The following is a 17022-nucleotide window of genomic DNA, read 5'->3' on the forward strand; positions in this document are numbered from 1 at the left end:
AATGGATTGGGCTTATCGTGGTAGGCAGCCATAACTATTGGATACCTTGCTTGACAGAGTTCCAAAAGAATTTACATGTATCATTTTTGTTTACTGGACGTCTTTAAAATGCATTGATTTAACCAAACTGAAATGTTGAAACGCTTTGTAATTCCACGTTCTGGTGTAAAATCAAACCTATTTAATAGACAGATTATGCAGAGAGACACTGAAAGTCTCAAAGAAATAAGTACATTTTGATGGGACTATTACTACAGACTGCGCTCTTTAATATAAGAAACAATGTGCTTTACAGCTTACACTCCAAATGAAAAATTACATTCAAACTGAGTTACCTTTTCCGTTAAAAATCTTAGCAATGTTACTTAGGTGGAACAGGTGAAAAAAAATTTGTCCGTGGTATGTAAATCCTAATTGACGGAAATGAAAACTGTCAAAACGTAAAGCACCAGTTCGATGTTTATTAAACATTGTGGAGACGTTCATCATGTAGTATGTATTAAATGGTTAAATTTCCATTCCATTCTGAAATGACATCCGTCATCAACATCGCTATGAGTTGTGACACCCTCGCCCGAAAACATTCCTGAATTTCTTGTAACATGTCAGCAAACAGCCTGTGAGTGACAACTTGATGAATTTCTTACCATGTTCGAAACACATTCTGTGTCATTTCATGACACATCAATAGCCAGAGGCTCTTATGTCAATATACACCTTCCCGTAGCATCGCACACACGCTCTGTAAGTGACAAATCGGAGGCCAGGACAGGCCAGTCAAGGATCGATACAAGTCGTCAAGGCAGTTGTGGTGTAAACTGCCGTGTGGAGTCTTGTGTTTACCTGGGAAAAGGCCATTTTGTACATTTCTCGTATTGGGTGTGAGAACACGATTCATCATTCTTGTTACGTATTACTATCAAATCCAATAGCTCCTCTCACCGTTGTTCCGAGAACTGCAGAGGTATGGCTCTCGAGAAACGCTGCTACTTGTGACGTTTCTTCAGGTCGCCTTTGGACGCATTACCTCGATCTGAACGCCACAAACAGAAACGGGACTAATCGCTGAATAGCGCAAGATGTCAATTAATGCCCTAGTTGACTCTTGCTCTGAGCCTAGCATGTCTCTATTGTACGTAGTATGGTGTAGCCGTAAATGGCGCATACCAATTCAAGATTTCAACCCAAATTCGAGCGATCTGTTCCCGACGGTTAGTGGCAGCGCTTTGCCTGTAACCTCTGCTGTAGTTTCAGCGATTCTCACCCATTTATTCGTCAGAGCTATTAGAACAATACTGCGATATTCTCGTGGTGTAGCCCTTCTGGAAGGACCGGAGCCTGCCCTCCTTGCCTCAGTGTTGTCCTGAGTCTACCTCGCCGCTACTCGTTCTGCAGCCCTGCACTGTAGCTAGCTGTCTGTGCAAAGCGTCTTTAAGATGCTCCAATGTTCGTGGTTACAGTGGTTTGACCATCCTTAGAAGTCCGAAAGATGTCGCTGAATTGCCCGTTGCAAGTCCTCCGCGAATGCTGTGTTGCGAGCTTCCCATGAAAAGTGCGAATAACGTTACACACTCGATACTCACTCGAGTACTCAAGCCATCCGCTGTGGCCGAGAGCTTCTAGGCGCTTCAGTCCGGAACCGCGCTGCGCTACGGCCGCAGGTTCGAATTCTGCCTCGGGCATGGATGTGTGTGATGACCTTAGGTTAGTTAGGTTTAAGTAGTTCTAAGTCTAGGGGACTGATGACCTCAGATGTTAAGTCCCATAGTGCATGGAGCCATTTGAACCATCTGATTCGATACTCACATCGTTTTTCGTCTGTACGAATATGTTCTCTCTGTACTGAAAATATGCCCCCCATAAGGATGTAATTTCAGTCAAGCTATTACTACTACAACATGTCCCACAGGCATGAAAATGTTGGAATATCGATTTGAAACTACTTATTGAAGGTACTAACTGGACACTTTCCATTTCGGTCAGAGAATTTCCGAAGTATTTCTAATTCGAAGGAAAGAGCCTAAAGTGCCGAAATTCTGTTTCTCTGGTATACTGTGCAAAGTTTCCTTTTTTCTGTCTGAGTTGCTGTCCTTTGTCAAAGATTTTTAAAACTGATTTTGGTATTGCAGATGGCGGTGCAGCGGCCAACCGGCTGTGGACGAATGGATACGTGTCGCGGCCCGACGACAAGCAGTCGACACTCTCGAGGTAAGCCTGCGCTGCCTCACGGCGCCAGTCTACTCGCCTACACTTCGCCATGGAGGGTTACTTGCTGCACAACAGAAAACAAAAGACTCGATGAGTTGCTAGAGTGTCTCAGATTTATTTTGGGGTGGCAACCAAGAGGTGCGTAATATCGTAACTAAAAGCAACGCGTGACTGGTCGTAAGAAGGAAGTGCAAATACCTGCACTCACTGTGAGCTAGAGTGATTGGAAATGGACGAAAGCTAATATCACAAAGAGAGAGAGAAAGAGAGAGAGGGTAATGGGGGAGACTAAGGAGATGTCACTTAGGAGGGAAATAAGTAAACTTTACGTTAAACACCCCATCGACGATGAGGCCAGTAGAGACCGAGGACAAACTCGAATTGGACAAGGACGCGGCAGAAGATCGGCCGTGGCCTATTGAGAGAAACAACCAGGCATTCATCTCAACCGATTAAGGAGGATGAGGAAGTGATTAGTGTTTAACGTCCCGTCGACAACTAGGTAGTTGGAGACGGAACACAAGCTCGGATTAGGGAAGGATTGGGAAGGAAATCGGCCGTGCCCTTCACAAGAACCAAGTCGGATTAGGGAAGTATTGAGAAGGAAATCGGCTGTGCCCTGTCAGAGGAACCATCCCGGAATTGTCCCGAAACGACTTAGGGAAATCACGGAAAACCTAAAACAGGATGGCCGAAGACGGGTTGGAACCGTCGTCCTGCCGAATGCGAGTCCAGTGTGCTAACCACTGCGCCACTTCACTCGGTTCGATTAAGGGAACCGATGGAAAATCTGAATGTCGATGGCCAGATGAGGATTTGAATTTCGCTCCTCTAGAGTTCGTCTAGTCACTTAACCACTGAGTCGTCCTGTTTATTACCACACTTGACTCGCATTCGGGAGTAACGCTGTTCAACCCGCGGTCCGGCCATCCTGATTTAGGTTTTCCGTGATTTCCCTAAATCGCTCCACGCAAATGCCGAGATGGTTCCTTTGAACGGGCACGGTCGACTTCCTCATTCTTCCCTAGGCCGATGGGTCCGATGAACTCGCTGTTAGGTTCTCTTCCCCAACTCAGCCAACCAGTCATCATGTTTATTGAGAATACTAACGAATCTATTACTCTCCCTCTCTCTATCTTCCTCCCCTCACCTTTAATCTCTCTCCCTCAATCTGTCTGTTTTTTATTTTTTGAGTCGTGCGCCCCACCACGAAGCCTTCTTCATTTCACAGCAGCATTTACATCTAACGTTTCTGTTATTTGATTGATTTATTTGGTCTCTTTCCTCCACTACAGTTTTTACCCTTCATAACATGGAACTTATTCTCTGGTATCTTAACACGTGCCCTACATCCTGTCACTGTATCTTGTTACTGTTATCCACACGTTCCTTTCTTCGCCGTCTTTCTAATAGCACCACAACTCAAACTTTTCGATTCTGCTCTTTTCCGTTTTTCCCAAAGTGCAGGGTCCACTTACAGACAATATTGTGATCCAAACGTACATTTTGATAAATTTATGCCTCAAATTGATACTAGCGGAATTCTTTTCACTTGTGCCATTTTACTTGTACTGTCATGTTTGCTTAGTCGTTCCTTTAATTTGCTTCCATGGCAGCAGAACCCCTTAACTTCGTCTACTTCATAAAAACTAAACTAAACCCCGCCCGAGTAGGCCATGATGGCCCAACAGTACCGACCGGCCGCCGTGTCATCCTCAGGCTGAAGGCGTCACTGGATGCGGATATGGAGGATAATGTGGTCAGCACACCGCTCTCCGGCCGCATGACAGTTTACGAGACCAAGGATGCTACTTCTCAATCAAGTAGCTCCTCAGTTTGCCTCACAAAGGCTGAGTGTGCCCCGCTTACCAACAGCGCTCAACAGACCGGATGGTCACCCATCCAGGTGCTAGCCCAGCCCGAGGGCATAAATTTCTCAAAATGTACGTTTGGATCACAATATTGTCTGTAAGTGGATCATGGACTTTAGGAAAAACGGAAAAGAGCAGAATCGAAAAGTTTGAGTTGTGGTGCTATTAGAAAGACGGCGAAGAAAGGAACGTGTGGATAACAGTAACAAGATACAGGGACAGGATGTAGGGCACGTGTTAAGATACCAGAGAATAAGTGATCTGACGGGTACTGTTGTTACCACTGCGGCAAGGCCGTTGGCCGTCTACTTCATGGTTACCATTTTTTATCTTAATTTTGTCGCTAATGTCGTTTCAGCTACTCTAATTACTTTTGTTTCTTCTCTCAATGCATATTGTGTACTCATTATACTGTTTATTCCATTCAGCAGGTCCTGCAGTTCTTTTTCAGTTTTTTCTGAGGATAATAATGTCATCAGTGTCTCTTCTTCATATCCTTTCATTCTTTCAGTTTTGTCCTATTACTATTTGAAGTTTCAAAACATCGTGAGAATACTATTTGCGAGAAAAACGTTGAAAACTATTTTTTTAGTGATCGGACTTGTGCCAAAGACTTTTCTAATTCCCTTCTTCCTGTTGGGATTAGGGTGTCTCAAAAAAAAACTTTCTGGGAAATTTTAAGTGGCTCATGTCGTCACAACGAATGTAAAAGTAGAGAGATTAGAGCGCGCGGAGGCTTTCAGACAGTCGTTCTTCCCGCGAACCATACGCGACTGGAACAGGAAAGGGAGGTAATCACAGTGGCACGTAAAGTGCCCTCCGCCATACACCGTTGGGTGGCTTGCGGAGTATAAATGTAGATGTAGATGTAGAACATCAGTTCTAATTTTTAGCCAAGCATTCTCTTTGGGGCTCTTCATGTTTTTTGTGTACTTTTCTATACAGCAAGTAGGTGCCAATTACTTGTCCAGCTCCCTTGTCAAATTAGTTTTAAATATTAGCAATAACTATAAGTAATTACGCTTAAGAGAGTTTATGGCTCTCGCCGGAAAAGAGGTGGAAGCTCACAGTGTGTACTCGGTAGGCTACCTATTCTCTGGTGGCAAGTGCGGTCCTACTCCACGGCTAAGATACGACAATGTACGGGAACGCGGCAGTCTCACCGTCTTGCCTAGAGAGGCAATTCACCGTGTCTAGTGTTCTCTAACCAAGATCAGCAGTTGAATATCGGCATCCACGGGTAACACGATCCGCAAGCGTGAACCGACGTACTTTTCCAGATTACAACGCCCACTCTGTATGGTACAGTAAGTCCAGCGAGGTATCGCAGACGCTGGAGGAACCGAGCTCACACGGCGGCCCACCCAGCGCACTTACGTGGTCTGTGCTTAACTTGGCTCAGAAGCAGCAACTTCTGGCCATGAAAGTCAAAAAGCAAAGAGGTACGGTGACATGTTCTGGTTTATCACTGTAAAACTGGATGTAAACTGCCCAGAAAAGTCTATCGTAACATTATGCCGTTCAGCGTACTGATTATTTCATTGTACACAATAGCGCTGGTTACTTGAGTTTACGTACGCGGACAGGATAAACCATGCATCATCTGAAGAAATGAAAAACTGTGTCTCCAGATGTCCCGAAAACCATTTCACTCAGAGACCATTAGAAGGAGTGAAGACACGTAGGTTAGTATCGAAGCTGTAAATCGAACACAACAGACGGTTTGGAACGATAAAAATACATGTATATGGTAATGTTCTGACACATTAAATTTTAATTGCCATTTGCGCAGCTAAATTACGTTGAAAACTATTTTTTTAGTGATCGGACTTGTGCCAAAGACTTTTCTAATTATCTTCTTCCTGTTGGGATTAGGGTGTCTCAAAATGCTAAAAAAAAAAAAAAAAAAAAAAAAAAACAAACTTTGTGGGAAATTTTAAGTGGCTCGTGTCGTCACAACTTCATGCTCTAACACTGGGAATACTGGTTACCTAAATGTCACGCAGTTTTAATAGTTGAAAAATTAAATTGGGTGATTTGTTTGCTTTTCTTTGAGTATTTTACTAACAATGAAACCATGATAATTCTTGAACATGGTTTGTACGAAATAATGACCAATATAAATAACTCTTAGACTACTGTAGCTGGTATCTGCACAGAGAAAGCGTGTAATGATATGGGACTCAGAGCAGGTTCGTGGTTGGCTTTAAACAGAGCCCAGGCGTGCCAAGTATGAGCGATGTCCTCTGAATGACGATCTTAGTCATAGATACAGCATGAAGGACTTCACGTGACAAACAGAGGTCAATTTGTTGTCTGAAGGCGATTGTGTGAGGAATCCCCACGCCTCATCCAAATGGACTTATATAATCAAGTTACAAGGTGCATTTCTCACTTTTCCAGAATTTCAGATTGGGAAATGTTGGGCCTCTGAAATTACCATGGTACGGTGACAGTGGAAAAGGGAGTCAAAGAGATCCAAACGATTCGTAATCTTCGTAGAGGATCTTATAATGTGACGTCAGCACGGGCAAAAAGCATAGTTTCCGCTTGGCGGTGTACTTAGGACGAGATGGAAATACATTTTGAAAATTCTCAGAGCAGAGCAAAAAGAGGCCGACGTGTTATTTTGTAACAATGTATGAACTATTTACAGTTTAAAAATAAAAATTTCGCACTTCTAAGAATACGCTGCTTATTTAAAACAGAAATTTCAAAGAAAAGTTTTTGTATGAAAACACAAAAAGGCCTACAAAATTTCCGTTTCTGTGACTAAGCGTTATTCAATGAGTAAGTGCCAGAAAAAGTGTTATGTCGCTAATCAGTCGGTGCAATATATAAAACATCATTCCGACTGACAACTGTTCCACACAGATATTGGAAGATTTTCTCTTCCGAAATTAAAAGTTAACCATTTTAGCTCCAGTTTCCAGGAAATGGAAAATTCACATTCGTTTTGTTTTTAATAAGCTTGCCTAATATGCATCATTTTATCCCTAAAAAAACTTATTCGCTATTTTCGCTATTATCGGGGAATGTGGTCGATATGGTCCACCCGATAGACCATAGTGTAGAGAATAATGGTAATCGTCTTCGCCAAAGAGCCTCACTTTAGTTTGTGTAACAATAATATAGTGCAAGCGAGACAGTACAGAAATGAACACAACTGAGTCTTATTCAGGGCGAACTTTTGGAAGGATGGTCTGGGAAGCTTCTCGGCACCATGAACGAGCGCGGTTACTGTGAACTGCGGGAGCTCTCAGAATCGATCGGAAGCCGAAACCCAAATTCTGCCCACCAGTCTACCTGTGTACCAACATCGTAGCACACTGTAACACAAGCAAGGGACGGATGGTGGACTATTTCAAGGCTGCAGTACGTTCAGCGCGCCTTCGTTGCTTATTCTCTCTTATTCCTTCTCCGAACATGCAATATTATATACTGTAAACAGTCGATTTCTTAGGTACTTCGTACTTCAGTTCTTATCTGCACTTTGGAAATGAAAAGTCAGATCTATTTTTCTCCGTACCACATAGTTGCGTACTGTTCATATGTACACTCAACTCTCAGTTACGGAATTCTTTTATTGAGAATAAATGTACAAAATATGAATATAATTTTCACACTACAGGAAAAGGCAATAAGAAAAATAAACAAAAATAGTAAGCGGACTCAGTATTAAGACATATTCGAAGCGTTGGGGATTTTAACTGCACCGTCTGAGTACGTTTACCATACATTCTGAGACATCAAGGGATCACCAATGTAATACTGGAGGGAAGCGAGAGAGATAAATATTGTGTAGGGAGATCAAGGGATGAATACAGTAAGCAGGTTCGAAAGGTTGTAGGTGGCAGTAATCATTCGGAAATGACTTGGCCTGCGCAGGATAGAGTAACGTGGAGAGCGGCATGAAACAGGTCTTCAGACCAAAGAACGCAACAACAATACTAATCAGTTATGGACATGAGAACTAAACATTGATCATTACTGCTCAAACAACTCTGTCCCTGGCTGCGAAACAAGGTCTGCAGCGTAGTTACATTTACCAAGAAATTCAAAACAGCGCCTTCTACCAAGGAATGAAACAATACAATAACTTGTCAAAGGAGATTAAAACGATCACGAATACAAATTTACCTAAAAAGGCAATTGAAAAGTACATGTTAAGCATCATGTTCTATGCACGAAGGTTTACTTAGGTAGCACAGAGTCTGTTTTCTGTTAAAGAATGTAACACAAGTAAATAATGATAATAAAACTTCTGTCATTTCACTACACACTTTCGCACTACAGTGTTTTCGTTATTAAAGAACATCTTCTGAAAACCACGACCTGTACTTGAAATGTTTACTTCCCAAACTGGCATTCGGGCGTACAACCCATGGTCAGTGGCACCAGCTGTATGTTCATCAATTTCTAAAACATGACAACTATATATATAATAGCAGAAATATAAATTTACTTACGTCGTGTATCTCTGTAGTCCGTCCATACGATATCACATAGTACACAATTCGTATGTTATTGCTGTCAAATCTTAGGCAGTGACAGTTCTTGATCATTTCCGACGTAATTGTCATGTAGGGTAAACATGGAACTGACAGACCAAAGAGCCTATATACCGCCTCTCTTTTGTTGTTTCTAAGATCACATTTATATACATCTGTGACATGCATTGATGTTGAAGAAATTGATGTATATGCAGTTGTTTTTTCCTCTCTGTCAAATGCCAGTGATGATGAACTGTACAGTCGAATACCGGTTTAGGAAATAAACATAGCACCAAGCATTCAAAATTTTAAAATGTTTTATATTTACTGGAAAACCTTACACAAAAGCATTGCTGTGGATAATGTTAACGTCTGATCCTTCTTTTGAGCTCAACATCTGACTCACTGTGAAGCAGTGCTGACTCAGTTTTCCGGGCTAAAAAATGGGAAGTTACACTATGAAATAATGCGTGTACAGTGTCTGTCATGTGTTGTTTGATCAGTACAGAGAAACGAATGAACAGTATAACACTAGCTTTTTACATTATTTAATAACTTACTTGTAAGAATGTATAAGCGAAACAATATTGGATATTAGGGATAAACGGAAAGTAGCTGCTCTGCTTTAAACAAATTGGCCTTGTATTCGGGAGAGTGGAGGCTTGAGTCTCCGTCCAAATGTTCCGATTTGGGCTTCCGCGGCTTCACTAATTTGCTTCAAACAAATGCGAGGATGCTTTCTGCAGCTTGGTCACGGCCGACTACGTGTCTCATCCTAGACATGTTAGTGAATCAATGCCTGTATACAGGCAAGATCGTTCAATAAATAATGCCCAAGAATTTTTTTCCCAAAATATGTTTACTCTTAACAGGCATGATTTGGAAACAATATTAGTCAACATTTATTTTACGTGTACTATTTTTCTATATCATACCTTACTCCAGCGTTGTGTAAAAGCATATATTCCCTAACGGTAAAAATTCAGAATGATGACTCCCGGTTTCGTCACTTGTCAGATCTCCCAATTGGCCACAAATTGCTTCAAGAGTTGAGATGAAATGATTTTCTTTGAATCTTTTGGTTGTTGCGAGCATTCGTCGAACAAATCGTGAGCACAGCTTCGAATATCCAAGAGTCACTAGTATCCTAGCTACTGTAAACGTACTTGCAGTGCTGACAGACAGCTGTGAAGCTGAACGTCGTGTTGTGATTGGCCAGTCCGCACGAACAGCGGCACTCGCGCGGCTCGCCTTGTCGGTAGCGACGGTTGCCATAGGACGTCCCCAACGTGGCCGGTCATGGGGCTCTGTTTCGGCTTCCTGACGATTTAACCCTCTTTACCCACCGCCCGACAGTACTCCAAACAACAACACCATTACCATACACTGCACACAAACGTTTATGGATGTTGGCCACGGTTTATTTTTTCCTAACCAAGAATTCAAGTACTGCAAGTAACGAGTGTCTTACGTAGACGTTATTTTGATGGTTCACCACGACTCTGCCGTCTGCCGTAAATGTTCGAAACTTTGCACACGTGCAGAAAAAGCATCAAATTTGAAGCATGTAAAGGGGCATTTTCTTATATTTATTAACAGATGTAACAATAAAAATAATGGGCCACTACTCATTGAACGTGCTTCGTGTATGAATTATGTTTTATTTTGTTCTGAAGTTGCAATGCCACGACATGTCCAGTATCATTGTAAAAATGATCCGCAGATGAATTGAAAGTATTACTGCTACTAAATGGGGCAGTCAAATGAAAAGGAGACACATGGAAAAAAGTAAGTAAACTGTTTATTATTTCAAAAATAATCACCATACTTGTTACTACATTTACCCAACTATGAGACAAGACGGTCAATTCCATCGTAGAAAAATGCTGGAATTTGCTTACGGAACCACGACTGTACCCCAGCATGGACTTCTTAGCCCGACACAAATCGACCGTCACGAATGTCTTTCTTCGGGTCTCCAAAAACATGGAAATCGCATGGGGAGAGATCAAAACTGTATGGAGAATACGTAGGGGCCTCACTGTGAAACTTCTACAACGTACAAAAAATGGTTCAAATGGCTCTGAGCACTATGGGACTCAACTGCTGAGGTCATTAGTCCCCTAGAACTAGTTAAACCTAACTAACCTAAGGACATCACAAACATCCATGCCCGAGGCAGGATTCGAACCTGCGACCGTAGCGGTCTTGCGGTTCCAGACTGCAGCGCCTTTAACCGCACGGCCACTTCGGCCGGCTCTACAACGTACACTGAACAACCTTGACAACATGTGGGCCCGCCTGAGTACAGTCATGGTTCCGAAGCAAACCGCAAACATTTTTCCGTGAAGGCATAGACCATCTTGTCTCACAAAGGGTTAAATGTCTTACTTTTGAAATAATAAAAAGTCTACTTACTTTTTTCCATCTGTCTAGTTTTCATTTGACTAGTACTAGCAGTAGTAGTAGTAGTACTGGTACAGCAAAATAAGAGCTACACTGGAAACATACACTGTATGGCAACTTTGTATGCATACTGCACTTTTATGCACGAGAGAGACCAATTGCTCCCCAGCGAGACCATACAACTGAAATTTGTCGCAGGATTTCATCTATTGACGATTCATTCACGCCATCAGGTAATAACCTCAGTATTTGGAAAACCTTGTTTACGAGAAAACACCAGCTTGGTTCCAGACTGACGTGAAGTAAGAGTCGTAAGACGTTTCTTGCGTGTTCCGGCGTGTACGTGGTTTCATCACTGTCTAGGAAAGCACGTGGGAACACATTCTAACGTCCTTGAGCCATACGTTGTCACCGGTATTTTCAGTGCGCGCAGTGAGTAAAGCGCAATGCTAACTTGTCACTACCAAGACGCAGTACATCTTGTCTTATCAGATGTAAATTGTATTCTTTAACTTGTACGTCGCTAGAGGAGAACAAAACGTACTAGATCATATCCTGGATTTGCGACACTGTAGGTTGTAAATAAACGAGAGCGCATAGCCAGACTACTGTGTACGCCGTGGCCGCAGGTTTAGTCAGTGCGACGTGCTAGGACGAATACCTGTGCTAGGTGCTCAGGTACTTCCAGAGAACCTGTGGCTGCTGCTACGGGCTGTGCGTGTTTCACTTGTTGCTCATTTCGCCCGAGAAGTGAGACCCTTTGTCTAAGTCGTAGCGTGAACGTGGTTTATTTCTTATTGTGCGCCGAAGTATCCGGTATTGCGATGAGAAACACTCGGCATGTGGTAGCAGGCAGCGCGGAGATCCGCAAGCGCGGAATTCCTTGCTACTTCGGCGGCGTACGGGCAGCCGCCTTGCTGAGAGGCCCCGGCTCCAGCTGCGAATGCCGCCGAATTCGGGAATACACGCGTATCTCATACGAAGCAGGTTATGGAACGTCAGACAAGGACATCCATTGTGCTCTCCTACCTTCAAAATATTGTTTACATTTTTTTCTATCATGCGATATTCACATGTCAGTACCTGATTTTTGTGTTTGTTTGGATAGTACAGTTACTAAGATTTTCCAAGCTGTTAAGCCGAGGAGAAAATATAAAAATGCAGTAAATGAAGCAGGCTAAAAGGAATACAAACGTCTCAAAAATGATATCGACAGGAAGTGCAAAATGGCTAAGCAGGGATGGCTAGATGACAAATGTAAGGATGTAGAGGCTTATCTCACTAGGAGTAAGATAGATACTGCCTACAGGAAAATTAAAGAAATCTTTGGAGAAAGGAGAACCACTTGCATGAATATCAAGAGCTTTGATGGAAACCCAGTTCTAAGCAAAGAAGGGAAAGCAGAAAGGTGGAAAGAGTATATAGAGGGTCTATACAAGGGCGATGTACTTGAGGACAACATTATGGAAATGGAAGATGAAATGGGAGATATGGTACTGCGTGAAGAGTTTGACAGAGCACTGAAAGACCTAAGCCGAAACAAGGCGACCGGAGTAGACAACATTCCATTACAACTACTGACAGCCTTGGGAGAGCCAGTCCTGACAAAACTCTACCATCTGGTGAGCAAGATGTATGAGACAGGCGAAATACCCTCAGACTTCAAGAAGAATATAATAATTTCAATCCCAAAGATAGCAGGTGTTGACAGATGTGAAAATTATCGAACTATCAGTTTAATAAGTCAAAACTGCAAAATACTAACGCGAATTCTTTACAGACGAATGGAAAAACTGATAGAAGCTGACCACGGGGAAGATCAGTTTGGATTCCGTAGAAATATTGGAACACGTGAGGCAATACTGACCCTACGACTTATCTTAGAAGAAAGATTAAAGAAAGGCAAACCTACGTTTCTGGCATTTGTAGACTTAGAGAAAGCTTTTGACAATGTTGATTGGAATATTCTCTTTCAAATTCTGAAGGTGGCAGGGATAAAATACAGGGAGCGAAAGGCTATTTACAATTTGTACCGAAAGCAGATGGCAGTTACAAGAGTAGAGGAGTATGAAAGGGAAGCAGTAGTTGGGAAGGGAGTGAGACAGGGTTGTAGCCTATCCCCGATGCTATTCAATCTGTATATTGAGCAAGCAATAAAGGAAACAAAAGAAAAGTTCGGAGTAGGTATTAAAATCCATGGAGAAGAAATAAAAACTTTGAGGTTCGCCGATGACATTGTAATTCTGTCAGAGACAGCAAAGGACTTGGAAGAGCAGTTGAACGGAATGGACAGTGTCTTGAAAGGAGGGTATAAGATGAACATCAACAAAAACAAAACGAGGATAATGGAATGTAGTCGAATTAAGTCGGGTGTTGCTGAGGGAATTAGATTAGGAAATGAGACGCTTAAAGTAGTAAAGGAGTTTTGCTATTTGGGGAGAAAAATAATTGATGATGGTCGAAGTAGAGAGGATATAAAATGTAGACTGACAATGGCAAGTAAAGCGTTTCTGAAGAAGAGAAATTCGTTAACATCGAGTATAGATTTAAGTGTCAGGAAGTCGTTTCCGAAAGTATTTGTATGGAGTGTAACCATGTATGGGAGTGAAACGTAGACGATAAATAGTTTAGACAAGAAGAGAATAGAAGCTTTCAAAATGTGGTGCTACAGAAGAATGCTGAAGATTAGATGGGTAGATTACATAACTAATGAGGAGGTATTGAATAGAATTGGGGAGAAGAGGAGCTTGTGGCACAATTTGACTAGAAGAAGGGATCGGTTGGTAGGAGATGTTCTGAGACGTCGATGGATCACCATTTTAGTTTTGGAGGGCAGCGTGGAGGGTAAAAATCGTAGAGGGAGACCAAGAGATGAATACACTAAGCAGATTCAGAAGGATGTAGACTGCAGTAGGTACTGGGAAATGAAGAAGCTTGCACAGGATAGAGTAGCATGGACAGCTGCATCAGGTCTGAAGACCACAACAACAACAAGCCGAGGTGTCATGGATTCTCTAGGAAAACCAAACGGTTCGCAGCCATCTGCAAAGGACAATGTAGGAGAGACCGAAGCTTCTACACTTGTGCCCACTGGCTCGCTGCTGCCTGTAGCGGTTCATCGTAGCGAGGTACATGCACTCTAGGGCGTGACGTCACATGTTTATAGGATTTGTGTACGTATGTGCGTTGTCTGCTAGTGACGTACGGTGTCTCCTAGTAGAAGACTGTTGTGTTTCTTGTGCAGTAGTGAATGCCAAAGATGGTTGAGGTAAATGTCTTCTCGTTTACGAGTGAAACTGTTGTCGTTTTGGCAATTTACGTTCCCTCTCTTTACAGCCTATTGTAGTATCCATTCGAGACTGACACAGCCTGGATTTTACTAAATTAAATCTTGTGATTAACTAACTGTAGAGCCGGCCCCTGTGCCGAGCGGTTCTAGGCGCTTCAGCCTGGAACCGCGCGACCGCTACGACCGCAGGTTCGAATCTTGCCTCGGGCATGGATGTATGTGATGTCCTTAGGTTAATTAGGTTTAAGTAATTCTAAGTTCTAGGGAATTGATGGCCTCAGATGTTAATTCCCATAGTGTTCAGACCTATTCCTTTTTTTTTTAAATTCTTTTTTTATCTTTCAAAGCAGTATTTGCCGCTGAGAGTAATTTTATTAGACTGTATACTCATCTATGTTTGGTAGTCCACGTAGAATAAAGGGTGTAAATCTGTCTTTGCAGCTTGAGTAAGAATAAGTAATGGCATCCGTGTTTTCTAAAAATTAGCACGAATGTCCGTTTTCTAGGTATTCATTGTGAATTTCCACCGTAAGCAATAACAGAACTCACAATAGCAACTAAAATTTCTCCCTTCCTGCCTCTGCAGCCCTCCTATATATATTATTTTCAACAATCAAGTAAACAAAACACTAATTTTTGAAACTGCCAAGTACATGACTTAAAATTAAAAACTTTAATTGCAGAAGTTCTTGCTACAGTAGCTTTACATGAAATAAATTGCCGATTTGATACATATTGGTTGTAATTGTTAATTTTGTAATTTACTTGCAAAATAATTTTTTTAAATGTCATCCATTGATGCAAAAGTACAAAATTTTGATTTTCTTATTAATTACAAATTAGTTTTTGTGGATGACGTTTTCATGAATTCCATACATATTGCTTGATATTCTCATAAAGCTGGTTTTTATGAAATCAACATATTTTGGCGAAATACCAAAATATGATATCTATTTACACTGCATTTCGTAAACTTGTAATTGAAAGGGAAATCACTTTATGCAAAATAAAAATCAAATGGCTCTGAGCACTATGGGACTCAACTGCTGAGGCCATTAGTCCCCTAGAACTTAGAACTAGTTAAACCTAACTAACCTAAGGACTTCACAAACATCCATGCCCGAGGCAGGATTCGAACCTGCGACCGTAGCGGTCTTGCGGTTCCAGGCTGCAGCGCCTTTAACCGCACGGCCATTTCGGCCGGCCTGCGAAATAAATTATCAGTTTAAAGCATAATAATGATTATTTTGGATTTCGTGATTTTTTTTGTAGAAAGCAGTATTATCCAGTAATGGAAACATATAAGGTTGATTTTCTTCTTAATTGCAATTCGGATTATGTAACTAGAATTTCTTTAAGTTCCAAATACATTGCTTGGTTGGTTTTTTATGCACACAGGTTATATCAAAATACGATAATATGCTGATTTTTTACAATTAATTTCCAGAAGTTACTTTTGAAATACTGCTCTGTTACTTAATTGGCAACTTAAGGCCTTAAAAGTGTTATTAACATTAGATTTCACCATATAGCTTGTGGCAATACGCATATATGTGAGACGTTTAGTTTCAGGTTGTGGACGAACAAGCGATGCTGCAATCTACTGTTAATCTACGCAGTTTGTCCCATTACAGTACCTACTTACACTTGTCAATGACTAGACCAAACATTTTATACTCCTGCCTTTTCTAGCGGTTGGTGGACGTCCTTGGTCAACCTTAAACATTTCTGTATCACCCTCGTCAGGTTCTGTACTACACTGTGTCACACTTGTTTGTCTATCGCTAAAGCGCGTGCCTGGAATCCGAAAGGTCTCTAGGTCGAATCCTAGTCGGGCCACAGATTTTTTCCGCCTGTCTTGAACCTAGCATTCACCTACCAATCACGTAAGGATTCGCCAGATATGGCACGTGACAGGCGTTAGGCAAGGGGCACGTGGCTCGCTGAAGTGGCATCCAATTGAAAGGCTTGCGCCAGGATGTTGAGCCACACAAAATTATTATATGCACTGCGGTGATATTTAGCTTTTCCAAAATCTTGCCTACACGGCCAGCGACATTTTTAATGAGGAGCAACTTTGGAATCGGTAGACATCTATGTGCTATCCTGATCTCTCCATGAAGGTGTGTCACCCTTGTGTCCACATTAGATTACCCAGGCAACCTTTATAACTGCATTAGCCAATTTTTCAGGTGTGTTGACACTGGTGTACACAAGCCACACTTTTTCCCGCAGTTTCATCTTTTTAAATGTCACAGTAAAAGCAAGATTTAAATACTTTCAAAGAAGAGCATGTAAATGGCAAGGAAGTAATGCACTCTCTAATCTGTATTTGGGTTCCCCAGGTGACTACATATCTTCATTAGAACAGGTGGGAAGGTCACAAATGAAATACTTTATTTTATATGATAAAACTATTAATATTAATATTATTTAATACTAATATTATTTACTAGACAACCGAGTAATAATACAACAGATATGGTGATAAATATGTGCAAAATATGTCAATTTTTTACTGTTTGTGACAGAGTAAATTATGTAAACTTATATAGCTACTAAATTTTTATGATCGTTACAGTGAAAAGGTAAACTTGGAATTATTATTTATTCAGAAAGTCCACACACTGTTGTTGCAGTGTAATACTCATTACACAACATTTCTTGCAACATTTTTTTGTTAGCGCTTCCTCTTCTTTGATTGAGATTTGCATACAGAACAGTCAACAACGATTTTCAGCCGTCAAAAACGGCT

General features: G+C 41.6%; 1 protein-coding gene across 1 annotated transcript in view; it reads left to right on the forward strand.

Moving 5' to 3' along the window:
- Window positions 1–17022, forward strand: part of LOC124595986 (calpain-9-like) — a 1013088-nt gene that overhangs the window by 492490 nt on the left and 503576 nt on the right. The window contains exon 2 of the mRNA XM_047134930.1: window positions 2130–2208. Coding sequence (XP_046990886.1) covers window positions 2130–2208 — 79 coding nt within the window. The remainder of the gene's footprint in view (window positions 1–2129; window positions 2209–17022) is intronic.

The sequence above is a fragment of the Schistocerca americana genome, chromosome 2 (assembly GCF_021461395.2).
Source record: "Schistocerca americana isolate TAMUIC-IGC-003095 chromosome 2, iqSchAmer2.1, whole genome shotgun sequence".
NCBI classification, from domain to species: Eukaryota; Metazoa; Arthropoda; class Insecta; order Orthoptera; family Acrididae; genus Schistocerca; species Schistocerca americana.